This window comes from Spea bombifrons, chromosome 6 (genome assembly GCF_027358695.1).
Source record: "Spea bombifrons isolate aSpeBom1 chromosome 6, aSpeBom1.2.pri, whole genome shotgun sequence".
NCBI classification, from domain to species: Eukaryota; Metazoa; Chordata; class Amphibia; order Anura; family Pelobatidae; genus Spea; species Spea bombifrons.
In genome coordinates this window covers 36,079,756-36,097,057 of record NC_071092.1, presented here as the reverse complement: position 1 = coordinate 36,097,057, position 17,302 = coordinate 36,079,756, and the positions used below count along the sequence as shown (strand labels likewise).

Below are 17,302 nucleotides of genomic sequence, written 5' to 3'. Positions count from 1 at the left end.
TACAATGTTAAAAATAAGGACAAACCATGATTGAAGAAATAAGTTTCTTATTTGTGTCAAGATTTAATAGGTATACAAGGTAGTAAATGAACGTGATGCGACATTGTCGTGCAATTCAACACAGACTGAGAGATGACGGTTAAGTAAAATAAATTTACTGCACTGTGTTCTTTGGTATTCTAAGAAAAAAAATTCTGTTATTTTTTATTAGGATTGTTGATTTATAATCACAGTAGTCTAAAGATTATTTAACTTTCAGACTTGCAGCTGTATTTTCATCCCATTGAGTCAGTGGTTGTCTCAACCTTTTAAATAGCCATTTCCAAGGGTTTTCAAAACCTGAAAGCCTTATTTTTAAATGAATGCATGCACCTTGCTAGATCCCTCTAACTCAAAATAACACTTGTTTGAGTTCTTTGAATTCATTTTTCCAGCATTACCATTATATCAGCTCACCGTCCATCTAGTAGCATCTACAGGGAATATCCCTCCCGCCTCAAAGTCCAGCTCTACCCCCCCTCCAGAATTCCATTTAAAGTAGGAGTAGAAGGGCTGTTGGGGGAGCCTCCTGGAAAACGTAAAAAAGGTATATCACCAATTAGCCTACATATCAACATTTCTGTTCCTTTTGTTTTGTTCATTGCTCAAAACTATGGAAGATAATTTGGATTTATGCAGAATTGTAGACCGCAGATATTGTATTGATAGATGATAAATACGGTCATTGAACAGAACATCAGATTGAAATGATGCGATGGTACCTTAGCATTATCTTACTTTCTATACTGTTCTGTTTACACAGTTTCTCCTTCCCCAAGATCATCACTCCATCCCCGGCACAGCGGAAGCAGTTTGGTTTCAATGCCCAGACCAAATATTCTCCATTTTTTTTAAAGGTTATTTATTATCCTTAGCAAAGTCATACTATTCTTCCCAAATATATAGAATTTGGGTATTTCTCCTTAAGCGATGGCCACTGGACAATAAAATAGTCAGAAAAATAATACAGGATTCGTCCAGACAGGGACAGGGATTCCACACGACAGATGCTTTCCACATAGATGACAATTATTTTCTTGATGCCAAAGATCCCAAGAAGAAGAGCCGACAGGCAGACGGGAACACACGTCCCTGGTCCATTACACAGAATCTAGAAGAAGAGAGAACATAGTTTACAAGTGGTCTTATAATATCTACAATAAAGCTCTTTTTTAAGCTACATTGCTTAATACATTACTACTTACATATTTGGGCAATATAACTACACTGCTGGGATTGCACCATGGCAGTTATAGAATTCCAACTCCAATGATGCTCAGCCAGCTGTAGACACAGGCTAAACTAACAAAGGAATACAAGCTGTTTTTACATTTTAGTTAATCATAAAATACAGGCAGCGTGTCTATAACCCAGTGAGTGTTGTAAAGTAAGCAATGACCCAGCTGGCACTCAAATGGTTAATATAGCCTGTTATTAATCAAGAGGTGAGTTTATACCCCATTGTCTCACACATGCCATAGATCACCGATAGTCTGCTGCGTAACATTGTTTCTCTCATTTTATGTTTTCTGCAAAGACTTAATGTTGTTTTCCATTCATAAAGTATATGAATAATTTATATGTAAAAGCAGAAAGCTTGAAATCCAATGATTATCCCCACAGCACAGCCACTGCTAAGCTTTCCAATGTCACGGACCATTAGAAGAGACCTCATACTCCCTAAGGGATTAACCCCTGCACACCCGCATGGATCAGCCTTAATGTGCAATAGAAATAAAGAAGGACATTATTACACAAAAGGGGGGTAGGGATCATTCTTACACAACTAGGGGTCAGTAAACAATTTATAAATTGCCGAATGAATTACCTCCTACATAATTTCTGCAATACTTTGTGTTATGTAACTAATTCATTTATGATGTGTATTGTTTATTTTTCATCCATCAAGCCAGGCAAAAAAACAACCAAAAAACAGGATTTTCACTGTAAACATGTAGGACCAGATTTAAGTGAAGGTGGATGGTGTTGGTTGGGAAATAATAAGTTTAAGCTGCCACTCTTAGCAAATGTATTTAAATAACCTTACAATGGTCAGATTATTAGAACAGGCATAAAGCTGACTTAATGGAAGGAGTCTGAAGACTACCCCCAACGTGCGCCGTTTATCAGCTGCAAACATTACCAAAATACACTAAAAGCGCCCAGTAGGCATCCCCAAACTCTGGGATGCACGCAAGCGTAAAACATTGGTTTATTCCACATGTCACAAGAACGCAGTCTGCCGAGAAGAAGCCTTTTTTGGTGAGAGAACAAGACGTTGTAAGTGATGGATTCTGCGCCGATAGACGCATTGAAAGAAGAGCAGGACATCCAGAAGACCCAGGAATGCAGAAATCACGGGAGGACTGTCAGTTTTATTAAACACTTCTGCAACTCTCCTTGGACTGTGCATTGAACCTATTTTTGGAACTTAAATGTAAAGGCATTTGTTACACGTAATGAAGGACATCTGTGTCTCATGAAAAATTAGATCAATGGTTTTTAGCCATTAAAAAAAAGTGATACTTGTCGATGACTCAGAGCAGACTGGAGAGCTTGTTGACTCGGCCAAATTACTTATTTTTGTCTAGAAATCTATCGAGGAATCTAGCATAACATTCTGTAATAAGAACCCATCGTCTTGGGTAGATCCCAAGCCATCATTACTGGTATTCTTCTCAGGTCCTTCAGAAACGGCCTACTAAAACACCTAGGCAGAAATGCTTAGTCTGCATGAGTGGCTGGAACACAGCGGAAGGAGTAATCTAGCTCTTTTTTTAGATAACCGGTTATTCCCACCCAAAAAAAAAGTAGACAAGTTCTTTTTTCAAGTATATAATTTACAGATAACCGGCCTATGAAAACTGGATTAAAGGAACAGTCACGTAAATCAGGCTGTGAACAAAGGCCAGTACATACGCAGCATTGAACAGACAATCACAACAAGAACAAAATGTTTCCAGGAAATATTTCAAACTCTAAGAAATAAATGTATTTCTGCCAAAAATATGTTATACATAAACAGACCTACTTTTCTATAACATCAACCCCACCACGTACATTATTTAGACTGCTTGACATTTACACCTTTTGCCTCTTTTCCAGAGAGCTAAGGCACAGAAGCACCGAGTATGGTTTGCTACATTTTTAGCATTTTTCGGTAATACGGAACATATGTTTTGGCAGGGCAGGAGCCGTGCTGAACTCTCTATCTGTATAATCACACTGTATGCTATATAAGGAAATGTACATCAAATGATGATCTCATTTTACATTAGAAAATATGCGAGCGAGACTACCAATGAAGCGTTCTCTTGTTAAACTGCGGCTTAATCACCTTAGTCTAGACAATATAATTTGCTTTCTAGGACAGTTTAGCATGTAACAAAAAACTCAATGCCATATATTTTAGAATTTTGAGATGCGGGAAAAACAACTGCAAAATACTGATGACTACAAACTAATCTAATTTTTTTTTTTTTTAAACTGCAACTTCATTTTACTACGCAAATATTTGGGCAAATGCCTAAAACATTAAATTGTTTATTCTATTTTAATTAATGCAGACTGATAATAATAAAAAAAAAACATGACAGGGTTGACTGCAGGTAAGAATGACACATCTACTAGTGTGTGTGTGTGTGTGTGTGTGTGTGTGTGTGTGTGTGTGTGTGTGTGTATACACACATTATACATATACATATATATATATATATATACATATATATACATAATTTTATATATACAAACACACACAGTGCAAGCAAAATCTTTAGTAGATATGGCTTTTATATAACGTTATACTTACCTGAATAGTTTTGGTTGCTGAGGAATTCCAATACGGCTTCGTAATCCTCAAAATATACAAAAAATCATGAATAGGATCGTGGGTGCCATTTCCTGCTTTTAGCCAACTTTTAGTGATAATACTTTATAACATTGTTATTTAAGCTAAATGAATTGGATCTGGTATTGTGGTCTGGTTTTGCGGCAGTTAAATGTAAAATCATAATTAAAAATGTCTGTAAAGACAATATGTATGTACCCACACACACACAAACACACACAAACACACGGGCCTAGCGGCATTCCTGGCTGAAGTCACATAAGATGATGAGGGTAGCAATTTCCTGTGTATTTAACATGTAACGGGAAGAATGCAGGAATGCAGCAGAGTCTCGCTTTACATGAGCTCTTAAAACACAGAAAAAAAAAAGAAAAAAAAAGATCCCCAATTTTCCATGCATGAGAGAACACGGTGTTAATATTACCGAGTGCAGCCATTTAAGGGCAAGTTCTTAAAGTAAACAAAGAGAACAGAACATATAGAACTGAACCATAAATAAGCGTCCGTTAGTAAAGCTTAAGCTCCAGAGATGGAAAAACTCAAAAAAATGACTGATGTGTGTTCTTGCGCACGCATTACTGGTTTTGGAGTCACATGACTAACCTTCCCTGAAAGACTATGAACGAGGCAGTTTTTTTACATGGTTGAAGGATTATTTCAGGGCTTGGGCAGTATCTTGAATCAATCACCTTGATTAGTCACTCTATTTTCTTCCTTTTTAAAGGCGTCGGAACGGATGTGGAGTAGGTCTTATTTTCAGGATAGTTCTTAAGCCACACTTGGGAACCTAGTGGCCGTCATTGATTTGTTACTGTGTGTGGAAAGTGAAATTGGCCGAGATCAATGCACCTCCTCATCCACCCGTACACAGCCCCGTTACTTTCCGGCCCTCACATGGACAGGGAAGAGGAGAAGCTTTCGGGGAAAGCATTCCTAGCAAGTTCTCAGGTATGCATTTCTCTACCACATGCCTCTTTAAACTGCCTCACTGTATTGCCCCCTACATCTGCAGCAAGGTTACTCCATGTACCTCCCGATGTCTTGGTGAAGATATACCTTCTTACATTACTTCCAAGGTTCATTCCACACATGTGCCGGCGGACCCGGCTCTGGTACTTCTGTGTACCCTGGTGATATAGTCACCTCAACACACATCTCTGTAAAGCTAAAAGCATGGACTTTGAATTAAAAACACTTCTGTACAGTTCTCTGCCTAGCTCTGTGAACGCTCCAGAAAGAAAGAAAAAGCCGAATCACATGATTCCTGTTTGTGCACCAACAGAAGCAAAGCATGCATGGAAATACTTGCACGGTCCAATGCAAACCAGCCGACGTTACACACAAAACCTGTCCAAGTTCCCAGTTCCAAGCAAAACTACCCCAAAACGCACCAAACCTGAAAAACGCAACTTCTTCTCATGTGACAGCAAGCTTGGTAGAACGTATAACCCCAACCCCTGTCCCGAGCTTTCGGTTTTTGCTTACTAGAATATTTAAGTTGTAGCCAAGGGAGCGAAAGGAAGGCTGCAGACACTGAAATGTATAATATATTTTCGACATTTGCAATTATCCTTCAAATAACATCAAGGGTATAATAGACAAGCTTAATTTAGAACCAATGTTGCAAGCACATTTTACATATGGGGTATTCTGTACCTATGGATATATGGATAATATGCACTCACTCCACAAAAGCCATTGACGCAACATTGGTACGTTAACACTGGGTTGATGACTCCATTACAACTAATAAGCGCAATCAGAGATCTGTAAGGATTTTACACACTGTGACCGTCACCAAGTGTGTGGGCAACGTCGCCTGCTTTCACTCCACGCGTTAATTGTGTGGTCTATTTCGAGCATCCACAGGGGTTATTTATTCACCCATAGGGGATCTTTTTATCCACAAAACACTTTGAAACTTGGGGAGGGGGCACAAAAAAAAAAAAAAGTTCTATGCTTTTCTAATACAACGACTACATTTATAGCCTCTATATAAAAACCTATTGTCTACCCCAGAACACCACTATGCTGGGAATGGCACAGTAGATAATTATTACCCACAACACCGGAGATCAAGATTTTCCAAATGTCAGCATGCAGAACAAGCTGCCATTATCAACTCAGCTGCAAAAACAACTGGATTTTTCCAGTGTGCTCTTTATGCCAACAAAGGTTTCATACAGTACATGACAGTCCAAGTTCTATTTGCTGCAGCGCGGAGTAACAAGAGAAGCAGACATGTTCCATCTGCTTGCTGTGAGAACTTGATCTTTTCCAGCAGCAATAGTTTAGCGGTTGGTTGCTTTGAAAACAGGTCTGTAATCATATTCAGTTTTAGATGTATTTGCAACTTGCCGTTTTATCCTACGGTGAGGTTACCAGGTTAATCTGGGAGCTCCCACCATTTTTATTAAGAGCATCAAACTAAAAATAAGGTTTCGTTATACTATGAAGGGCTATGCTGAGTTGGTTCAGCATCCATAGAATGCATTACAAGGCGCTATATGCCTTCAAGACAGGGATATGGCGTTGGCTATGAGTATGGTGGAGAGGGGTGGCTGGGGACACTGGCTTGGGTCAGGCCTGGGGAAGCACCCAAGGTAAATACAACATTTTAGTTTAGAGTGAAATTGTTCTTTAAACACAAACCCATTTTCTCAAACTTGAGCATAAAAATGGGTTTTAACTACTGTATATTTTTTAAAATTTGAAAAACAAATCGATTGTTTTGCTTGTATAAATCAAAGAAATGTATATAAAAGGAAAAAAAAAACTAAAGAGATCATAAATCAGTTAAAAAGAAAATAAATAGAAGAATGATATTCTAAAAGATACCTAATAGGTCTCTGTTTAAATCTCTGACAGATGACCCCAACTAGAGGTCATGATCATGTCGAAGGCTCCAGAAATCGTAATAAAAATAAAAAGCAGGCGAGTAAGAAACAAAGAGACACGTAAATGCATAGGGGGTCTTCTGCTGAAATGGACCATGCATTTACATAGGGACAAAGAAACCCCTCCAAAACACCGAGCTATGATTAAACTGGGTATGGTGTCCGGAGTTTCTCAGTTATCTAGGAAACCTTTATGTAAAAGGTCAAGCTTTCTCGGAATTATTTACCGTGTTTGCTTATAGCACATCCACCAGAAGTCTGTTCCAGGTGGGTAAAAGTTTTTTTTTTTTTTTTTTTTTTTAAAGGGACAGTCTTATATTTTTTGGGGATCGCCGTTTGTATGCCACTGATCCATTCCTTTCAATGACTGGAGCAGCATTTCACTTAGAACGCAGTTTCCCGGTCTTCCTCAATGAGACAGCATTGCCTGGTCTTCTGTATGCGAACTTGGGAATGTATGATCACATTCTCTCTGTACCTTCTCCCCAGGTCACTGATCTACAATCAGCGCAATATACATTTAAGCTCTTCGCTCTCAAGGAGTGTGTAAGCCGTATACGTGCCAGAGGATCTGAAGTAGAATTCACTCATCAATTCTCACCCATGTAGAATTTAGTTAATTATGCTAGAATCCTGCTTTCTACGGTTAATAGAAAGGAAGCTATTCTATTCATATAAGCCTTTGTTTACTAAGGTCTACTTTCCGACATAAAAGAACAGGAACCTCTCCATTCCTCTACTCAAAATACCAGTGCTATTTTAATCATTAACAAAAGGGGGTAAAAAAAGGAGTTAAACCTGAACAGACAAAACGATCGCGCACAGAAGATGGTGAAATTAATTCCTCCAACAGGAAAAATAGCAACTGATTTCAATATCAAATGCAGAATGATTATGTTACAGATAAAACTGTTAAAGCGCCCTATCAAAAAAAGCAGATCAAACACATAACACAAATACGAGGCGATCGATACATATGTTGGGTTAATTTATAAAATGTAATAGTGTATCAACCTTAAGTATTTTAATTAAAAATACACATTAAAAAGTGTATAAAATATTCCACTACCGAGTTAATTAAAACCTAAGCACCTACAGTTACAATTTCCAGCATAAACTTGACCCAAAAAAGTAAGATTTCCCCTAACCCCACTCACTTTGTCACCCAAGAGGTCATGATTCAGAAAGAAAATTGGAACTACATCACTTTATCTTTATTGCACTCATAGTAAACCATTAAATTAGTATTTATCTCATTTCATTATTGTATAGTGTAAAAGTACAATGCTACACACTAGTAAATGGTTTGCACACATCTGGATGAGGTTATTTATTATTAAATCAAAAACCAGCCCCCACATTTCTGTATTAGAGATACAGAGATTTAATCCGGGTGGATATCTTGAAGTAATCTCAGTGATGTATCGATGTATCATGCAGGGCCAGTTCAGCTGTTCTTGCAGAAGAAGCTTACTTGGTCCTTTATTATATATAATAAAGTTTACCAAGCACCATGTAGGGCCGCTTACTTGTAAACCCATAGTTTAGGGAATGGCTCATAAACACAACAAATAAACTGCTCACAGCTAAAGGAGCCCACCATGGTACTTACCACATCTGGCTGCACACGGGTAGTAAGAGGAAAAGAGTAAAGTATGGAGCGCAGCGTCGTGAAAAAAGAGGAGCACCAGGACTGCCTGACTTCACGGCTCCTCGGAATACGATAGATGGAATACTGCAAACAATAGTCACAAAGTTAGCAAATGAGAGAATCTCACAACACAAACCTCTGAAGTCACCTCCTTATCTCATTAGTAGGCTGTATGGAAGCTGCGCTTGTTCTCTACGTGTTCTCTTTGTTTCCGTTAGTATTGTCTGTCTCGTCCCCGGCAACAGTGGGAACGGTGATTATGGTTTTATAAGAGTTTGATGTGATGCGGAGCAAGCAGTGGGGTTATTGAGGCAATGTGCATGGTGGATCATTATGAGATAATGCCATAAATAATATTCATCCAGTCCCCCTCCCCCCATAACCTGGCTTGTGAGATAACACAAAGATTGTGCTGTCATAGCATTATTTTGTAGTGTGAGTGGAACAAATATTTCTCTGGAATCACCCCTCTCTGTCCAATCCAAAGCAGAGGTCCACCGGTATTGTGGACTATGTGTGGATTCTATACAGAAAATCGCTTTTTAGGGATAGGGCGCCCCAATAACCTTTATACCTATGTTCATGGTAGGGACATAAAATAATATATGACTAAACAAATGTAATTATTATCAATTGCAGAAGCTCTAGACATGTTGATTTGTTTGTGCTGTTCATACACAGCTAGACTGCACACGAAAATGCTGGTTATGCATGATAAGAGTTGCAGTCCATCGTAAACCCTAGTCACATATAACAACGGTACCGTGTTATGTGATGCAAGACTCAAAAAGGCTGCAATGCAATGCCAGTGGATAATGGAGTGCAAACAGGTCACACTAGATTATGCATTACTTTAATCCCTTGAGTTAGAAAATATAAGTATTGAAGACCACTTCCAACAAGCACTGGTCTTGAATATAAATTGTATTATAGTTCATTCATGTATTTGTGATGTCTGCCATCTAGTGGTAAGCATTGGAATAACTGGTCACTGTCATCTAATTTACAGCTTAGCTTGAAATTGGACAAGGTGTTTAAAGAATTAGCCAAACCGGTTATTGATGTCACTAAGACGGGGAAGCTTTTTAACTACACTGAAAATGCAAGAACCAACGCAATAACTGCATAGGCGACTCATGGAATTACACTGATCAGCCATAACATTACGACCACTGACAGATAAAGTGAATCACACTTTTTATCATGGCAACTGACAGTGGGTGGGACATGGAAGTGAAGTGAACATTTCGTCCTCAAAGTTGGCAAACGTAAGGATGTGAGTGACTTTGACAAGGGCCAAGATGTGATGGCTAGACAACTGCATCAGAGAATCTCCAAAACTCTTGTGGGGTGATCCCGGTCTGCAGTGGTCAGTACCTATCAGAAGCGGTCCAAGGAAGGAAAAAGCGGTGAAGCGGTGACAGGGTCATGGCCAAGGCTCATTGATGCACAATGCAAGGCTGGCCCATGGCTACCTTGCAACTTACAGGACTCAAAGGATCTGCTGCTGACATCTTAGTGCTCAGAGGTCTAGTGGAGTCCGTGCCTCGATGGGTCAGGGCTGTTTTGATGGCAAAAGGGGTGCCTACACAATATTAGGCAGGTGGTCATAATATGGCTGATCTGTTTATTTTTTTTATAACAATTTAGAAACTAGGTTTTTGGCTAAACTTCATTGGCCGTCACAGGGTTATAATACTGCCAAATGCAAGTTAGGCACAGATTCAGTGTGAGCACATCAAACAAATCACAGCTCCTAAAAAATTCAGAGACATTTAACCTTGTGAGCAGAAGTCCCTTGGGGAATACATTACTTTGTGTAAGTCTCGAACACTAGGCTCATTATTAACCTATGTTGTCATAAGTGAAACATGTATGAGAGTGAATCTAAATGTGTGATGTAAACTATGACCAAGAATGATACATCAGATGATGTATACACTGTCAGATATAACACAGATAGCGAGATCACTGAGCTCTCATATTAAAAACCCAAAAATCAAAACCCTCTCTCTTCTTGTAGAGATTACATTTATTGTGCACTTAATGCATATTGCAAAGACCTGCCCAAAAAATCCACACTTATCTGCATCGCATATGTTTATTTATGACCGACTGGGGGACAGCGACACAGACCGTGTATTTCAAATTAAGCAAATAACTGTATTTTCAAACAAGACTCTTACCAAATGCTTGCAGACTCCAGTTGGTCTGCTGCTTTCAAAGCACTTAATCTTGTCTTCGCTCATCTTATCTGTTTCAGCAATAACGTAATGTGTTGGGGTGTAGCATTTAGACAGACTGCCCAGCAACCTCAAGATTTCAGTTGTGTGACCTCCTGCAAAACAAATACAATTTCTCATCACACTGCTAACATAAGGAAAGATCACCTGGGATATACATTTATGATCATTCAGTTCCGTTGAAGACGATGTATCACTGAAGAGGAAAGAAGCAACATATGTTTAACAGATGACATTTCAGGCAGAGAGCAGCATTGATATAAGTCTGTACCTGTAACATGTCAATAACCAACAGGTTTTAACAGGTGATATAAAGGGGACAAATTATCCATTCTATAGGGTCTCATTTTCAAGTCGATGCTCCAAATTCATTTAATTAGCTACTAACGAGGCTACCTACTACTGCAAAACACTGAAGGTGATGTAGCGTGATCTCATGGATTCTTCCATTAATCGATCTCTTCTCTGGCTGTGGTTATTATGTGCATATCAGAAATACAACAGGTCATATCAGCCCAACCGGGTTCAGCAATGATCCCCCCCCCCACCGTGGCATCATATCCCAAATCATGCGAAACAGGCTAATGAAGCCAGATAAGAGTCAGACAGGAAATAAAACAATTTTGTGGTCCCAAGGGTAGACTTCAATTATTTTAGTAAACAAATAAGTTAAAGGTGCCATCCCACTTACCTTGATGAATTTAAGAGTTTGTTACTAAATGCAGAAATAAAAACATCATTCTTATTACCACTGAATTTCTGATCCCTTCACAAAAATCATTCTAGAATCATATAATTATTTGATTAAAACTTGAAAGAACATATGTGTTGCCTAAAAAAAACAGCATATATGACGGTCTGATTAAAGGACTGACATTATAGATACATATTACATAGGAGGAGGATGTAATGTGCACATACGATGTGTCCAGCATCCATTTATCCTACTGACAGATACATCCAGTATAAGGCAAATAAGAGGATGCGACCCCTCACCTGAGCCCGCGACAACAAGAAGACTGACGGCGCCTTTTTTCCCAGGCAGGCACCTGTTATATCGACGCAGGACCAACCAGATCCTGATTGCCATGACCACGGCGGTCAACAGGAAGCCGACGGCCACAGCGACAATCCCGTCCATGTCACCAACTTCTTCCAACGGCAGTAACGAGTTCAACCACTTCCTGGTTTGGCAACGTCAGAAACGCAGCGACTTGCCATGGAGACGCTCACCCTTCCTCATTGGCTGGACGCACTCAAAACCGCTACCTGCCACGCCCCCTACACGTTTCGCGCCTTTTCCTATAGGCTTGTGAATGTGTGAGACACGAGAAGCTGCAAAGCATTTTGCTCCGATGTAAATAGAAAGTACGATAGGCTGAAAGGCCCGTGCGTGCTGCGGTATTCCGTATCTCGTTACATGTTGCTATTCATTAACGTATATAAAGGCTTTATAGACTTGCCGAGCGCAATGACGGGTGTCTTGTAAGCTGTCCATACTTTGAGTCTAAACACTTTTAGTGGCGAGTGACGTATGGTTGAGTCTTGTTTATTCAGAATCATTTAATGGAAAGAATGAAAAGGAGTTTGTCATCTCTTCTTAAAAGCCGACCGTACACGTCTAAAGGCGGTAAAAAACCAAAACAAATAGGGCTTCAGCTTCAACAACATGTCACCCGAGTAGGGTTTCCAGCTTCTAGGTCTTTCCTGGACTCAATTGGTAAGTCTCGGGCCCTAGATCTGCAGGTTTTTTTTAATTCCTTGTCTTCGTTATACAGTATGAGGGCCCAATCCCAGTTAGCAGCTGCTAAAGGAAGAGTTTAGCTGGCCCTGTGTAATACGAAACCATGAAAAGGTCCTCTCACATTGAAATGTATATTGTGCTCTTGTTTTCACCGTAGAAACGTCCTAATCGTGGCCCTTATTAATGCGCAATGAAGTGAGGGCGCTGAAACCCTAAGCTTCCTGATAACCATCGTTTTGAACAAACCGCTTCATGTCGCAGTGAGTCCGCGTTCCATAAAGAGAGGTTGATGCGGTAAAAATGGCTGATTGCGTTACATAGCCTTGTCTTAGCAGAGGGAATAACAATGTTTGTGTGGATGAAGAGAGAGAGGTAATGTTCCCTGCGTGAGAGGAAGGTTGAGTTGCAGTATTGAGGTATTCATCAAGAAGATGATAGATACAGAAAAGGGAGCACACCCTAAAAACCATACACATTCAGATTCCTGGGTTGTGGCAAAAATAATTACCAATATGTACACAAAACTGTAAGGAATCAGTGCTCACCCAACAAATATTCAGAAACATATCCGTCATAAATATCAGGGGTTCCATCACACAATATGGCCAGATATTGCTTAGCCCGCCACTATGCCAACGTGCCCCAAGTTTGGCGGGTCTTGTCTAATTTTACACGGCTATATCGCCTACCAAGGAGCTGAATCCGTGGGCTGCACGATGTTCCTGTCTGCATATTCTGTGTATGAAGACACTGTTGAGCGTTACAACTATAATGTTTTTTTTTTAATGTAATGTTTATTTTCTCTTTTTTCAGATGCCAGAGGGCCCAAATATCAGGCTCAGCTAATGGATTTGTCTCATACATTTCACATGGTGGTGAATAGCACACATTAAGTGCTGCCCTGGAGGATGTGTTGTGTATAACTGAGTTTATACAGCCTTCATACTGCAGGGCAGCATCCTACACACTGGGCAGCAGCGCGTACAAAATATATATATATGTAAATGTACAATGGCTGATATGAAAGCCTCATCGCTATGAGATGCCACCTTGTGGCCTCAAATGTGTCCATTTTAGTATAGTTCAAATGTTGTGAGGTGTGTAGCAGTGTCACGCTAGGTTTTCAAAACTGATACATGAATTCTACAGCCTGCAGTGCAGCAAATGCTTCCCAATTATCTAGTCACAGCAATCACTGCGTTGCATTCAAGTGTGATTTTTAAATGTCCGATGTGGCAACTGTATTGATGACCTGTTGAGGATACATAATATATTTTTAGGAGGGAAACTCAAATCTGGTTGCAACAACCAGATTGAGTTTCCCTCTTACCTGGGAGATCTTTTCTAAGGTGTTAGAGTGTTACTAAAAATCACAGTAATATGTATATGAGCACCAGAAAATGTATTTAGTATTTTCTTGTTTGCTACATCTGGTCATATTCCACTTACAGCTGTTTTGTCATTAATATCCCTACTTGGCTGAATACCAAAAAATGTTTATTACGATGATAGGCTAATACAACAGCCTTGGGTGGCCTTATACCGTATCACCCCGATTATCGGCTGCATCTGTATAGTTTGGTGTCATTTTAAAGATTTTTTTAAAAAAAAAACATCAGCAGAAGGGTAAAACAGTATTTTATGTTAATGAACAAGAACATACACAGCATTGTCCAAAATGTCGTGGTATGTTCCCTTAAGCTTAATTAAACTGAAAACACCTATTCAGTGTAATATTTTCCTTCTACCACCAGGTGTCACATCTCATAAAGCCACATAGATCCACAGTCAAAAAGGTTAAACAAGACACTATTGGCAAAAAGGCATTTTCTGTCAACCCTTTGCAAAATGTACAGGTGAATTTCTTCACCATCAAGTAACACCTTGGCACCTGTATGAAAACCTTGCTTTTTTTGCATCTTAGTTTTTTGAGCTCTACCCAGCCAAGGAGGAATGGACTATGAGTGTAAAAAACCGTAACATCTAATGATAAATGAAAACATTGCAGTGACTAAGTGTAAAAGCTTTCGAGGCAAGCACTGGCTAGCCTAGACCAGTTCACCCAGGCACTGGTCAAACAGGACTGCATATCTATGCTGTTGTAAGGTACACTCAACTATGCGTACTATGTGTACATTTCCTTTCTGTACAGAACATAACTCATTTCATTGAGTACAGCTGTTTTACTTGTAGATGCTTTCTAAATGTCCACCTTTTTACGATAATTTGTCTTTCCTCGCAATACATATTTTTTAGGGAGTCCAAAAAGTCTGGTTGCTATCAGTATATTATGGAGGTTAACGTTAGTAAATGTTACAGCATGATGTTGATAAATTAAGTAAATAAAACTCAATATTTCTTTGCCTATGAACACATCACATTTATATATTTCACCATACCCCCTACAAGAGTATCCTTGCCAATAATGGGTTGCTGCTAATGACTGATACACTTTTACCATGTTGTATCCAGATTTCCTTATAGCACACCCAACAGGGTACATTAGGGAAATGTGTCATGCAGAAATGTTTAAAACACTTTTTGATGCAATGCAAACTACTTTTGTAGTAGATGTTCGGTAGATTGGGCAAAAGATGGGGTCTGTTCACTAAAAGAAGAGTGTTTTTAGTTGGCTTCACTATACAGTATGTCATGAAGAACCTACCCCAGTGTGCTTTTTTGCAGGAAGAGTTTGGATAGCTTTGCATAAAATTTAGGTAAACCAGCACCGTTTCTCCAGCCTCCTTGCACATTATGGAGGCGCAGTTCAGTCCTTTACTATGGATAAACTTCTTGTTGTTGGCCCTTCATATTGAATAGCAAAGTGAGAGAGTTATAGCCACAACTCTTCCTTTGGTGATCAACCCCCAAGGACTCCTGAAGGTCACCATGAGAAAAAAGCTAAAGCCCCACAGACTGGATCACTTCTTACTTGTTTTGTGAGTAATGAAATATAGCATGATTGAAAAATAGTAAATGTGACTGTACGTCTATGTTTTCTGCATGCTTACATTGCTTTCTCAGTGGCTTTACCTTTTCCAGGCAATGATGAAAGATTTAGTAATCTCTGCACCGCCCTCATTTTTTGAAAAGAATTACTCTTAATGTTCTTTTAGCTTTTTGGAGATTCCTGTACCCAATGTTTACATACCTTCTTTTATTCTAATATTCTTTTATATTCATTTGTAATATATTTCTGATTGTGTTAACAAAGGACCTAGAAAGCAAGCTGGGTTTGACCCTTTTGGGTCCACCGATTAATTATAGTAAATTTTCTGGATTGGGGGGGGTGATTCAGCTAAATTAATGATTTTTGAAACCCAAAGACTAAAAATCTCATCTCATCAAAGGGACTATCTTGTATTAACTGACTTAATCCCTTTTCTAAGATCTTTTAGAGCATATTTGACTATATTTCAGTAGTTTTTCTAGCGCATTCACTTTCATAGGGATGTTGTCTTCCTCTCATTTACAGATAATGACACTAATTTCCTTTAAAGGGACAGTTTAATGTTCCTGACACCCACTCTAAAGAAAAATACATATGGGGTATTCTACAGATTCAACTATAAAAGCAAACTCATGGAAGATCGATAAATAGTAACCTCCTTAACAAATCGTGATTCCGTTTCAGAGAAAGTTTGGTGCGGTATGTAAACACATCATTAAGATTTTTTTTATTGTTTTAGGCAGAGTTTAAAGGGAAAGCAATCCCACTAATTCAGCTCCGCGGTAAGAAATGGGTTATGTGTACTAGTGTGTGTGTTTCCACAGGGCACTGTTGAAGATTTGTGGTTAGAGATGAAAGGAATGAGATTGCACTTGGTAGCTGAATGTCCCCTTCAGGCAGCTGAAACTGGCATTAAAGTTGCACAACAGGGGGGGCAAAGCTCTAGAGCTGAAGCTTCACTTAAATGTTTATTTTTTTCTTGCTACTGAATGCTTTATATGTTGAGTTAATTGTGTATATTGACACTGTAATCTGTAATGGTGTGCTCTGTCACCTAGATTGGTAATGATTGATATTGGATTAACCCCTCGTATTACAGTATTTCTAAAGTGCTTTGCTTTCTTTGCAAAGGCATATTCTAAGTCATGAAACAGAAGTCACACCATAACCTCTAGGACACACAGGACATTTATTAAAGGGGATAGCTTATTCCCTGTTATTAGACACTGCTCTTAAGTCATAATGACTCTTAACTCATTTACCTTTACTTTAGCTTAGAGGAACCATTGATTTATCAGAACTGGCTTGAAATGAAATAAAATGTTCTCAGAGGCAGAACCAGACAAATAATTTTCTTCCCCTTCTCTATTTTTTTGCAATGCAGTGTTCTTTTATGAGAAATGTGAAATGTCTCCTATATCTTAATATATAAATATATGGTAATCATACTAGTTTTATTGTATATTACAAAATAATGTTAAACTGACTTATTGTTACTCTAAATCATATTAAATGCTCTGAAATGTAGCGTTAGTAGATTATATATAGAGCTGGCTGTTGACGTCTCCTTGGGTTGTGTCGCAGGCACTTCTTGTGATATTTCTAGAATTTACTATAATCTATTTTGAGAATGCATTTGTGTTATTTTTGTGTGTTGATTGTCAACATTGTTTTCCCTGGCAGTTGTCTTAATGAAGACCTGAATAGTTTCCCTGGTGTTGAGAAGGAGTCTGTAATGCAGTCAGATTATAGAAATTGAAATTGTGAAAGGCAGAGCTGAGTCTGTTGGGTATTTGCTGTGTGCTAAAAAGGCATAACAATGTTGACTCTGGTGCTATACAGTTATTCTTCTGCTTAAAATTAAAGCTCAGCGGGGCAGACGTGATCAGTACGGAGCTGCGAAACCTTTTCCTGGTCCTTTCAGAGTTTAA

The 17,302-nt window shown here is 38.9% G+C and overlaps 1 protein-coding gene across 1 annotated transcript; it reads right to left on the bottom strand.

Moving 5' to 3' along the window:
- Positions 1-665: 665 nt before the first annotated feature.
- Positions 666-11,847, bottom strand: ALG14 (ALG14 UDP-N-acetylglucosaminyltransferase subunit). Its single transcript, XM_053470396.1, has 4 exons — positions 11,674-11,847; positions 10,621-10,772; positions 8,396-8,518; positions 666-1,150 (listed from the first exon to the last, which is right to left on the bottom strand). Exons 1-4 carry the CDS (start codon positions 11,816-11,818, stop codon positions 920-922), a joined length of 651 nt encoding a protein of 216 aa, XP_053326371.1. The 5' UTR covers positions 11,819-11,847; the 3' UTR covers positions 666-919.
- Between the last annotated feature and the right edge of the window lie 5,455 nt (positions 11,848-17,302).

Excerpts from the sequence above, each read along its gene's own strand:
- ALG14 (XM_053470396.1), bottom strand. The coding sequence starts at position 11,818 with ATGGACGGGATTGTCGCTGTGGCCGTCGGCTTCCTGTTGACCGCCGTG. Across the intron at positions 8,519-10,620 it reads CTGGAGTCTGCAAGCATTTG|TATTCCATCTATCGTATTCC; the intron begins GTAAGAGTCTTG and ends TATTGTTTGCAG. Across the intron at positions 1,151-8,395 it reads CCCGTGTGCAGCCAGATGTG|ATTCTGTGTAATGGACCAGG; the intron begins GTAAGTACCATG and ends CTCTTCTTCTAG.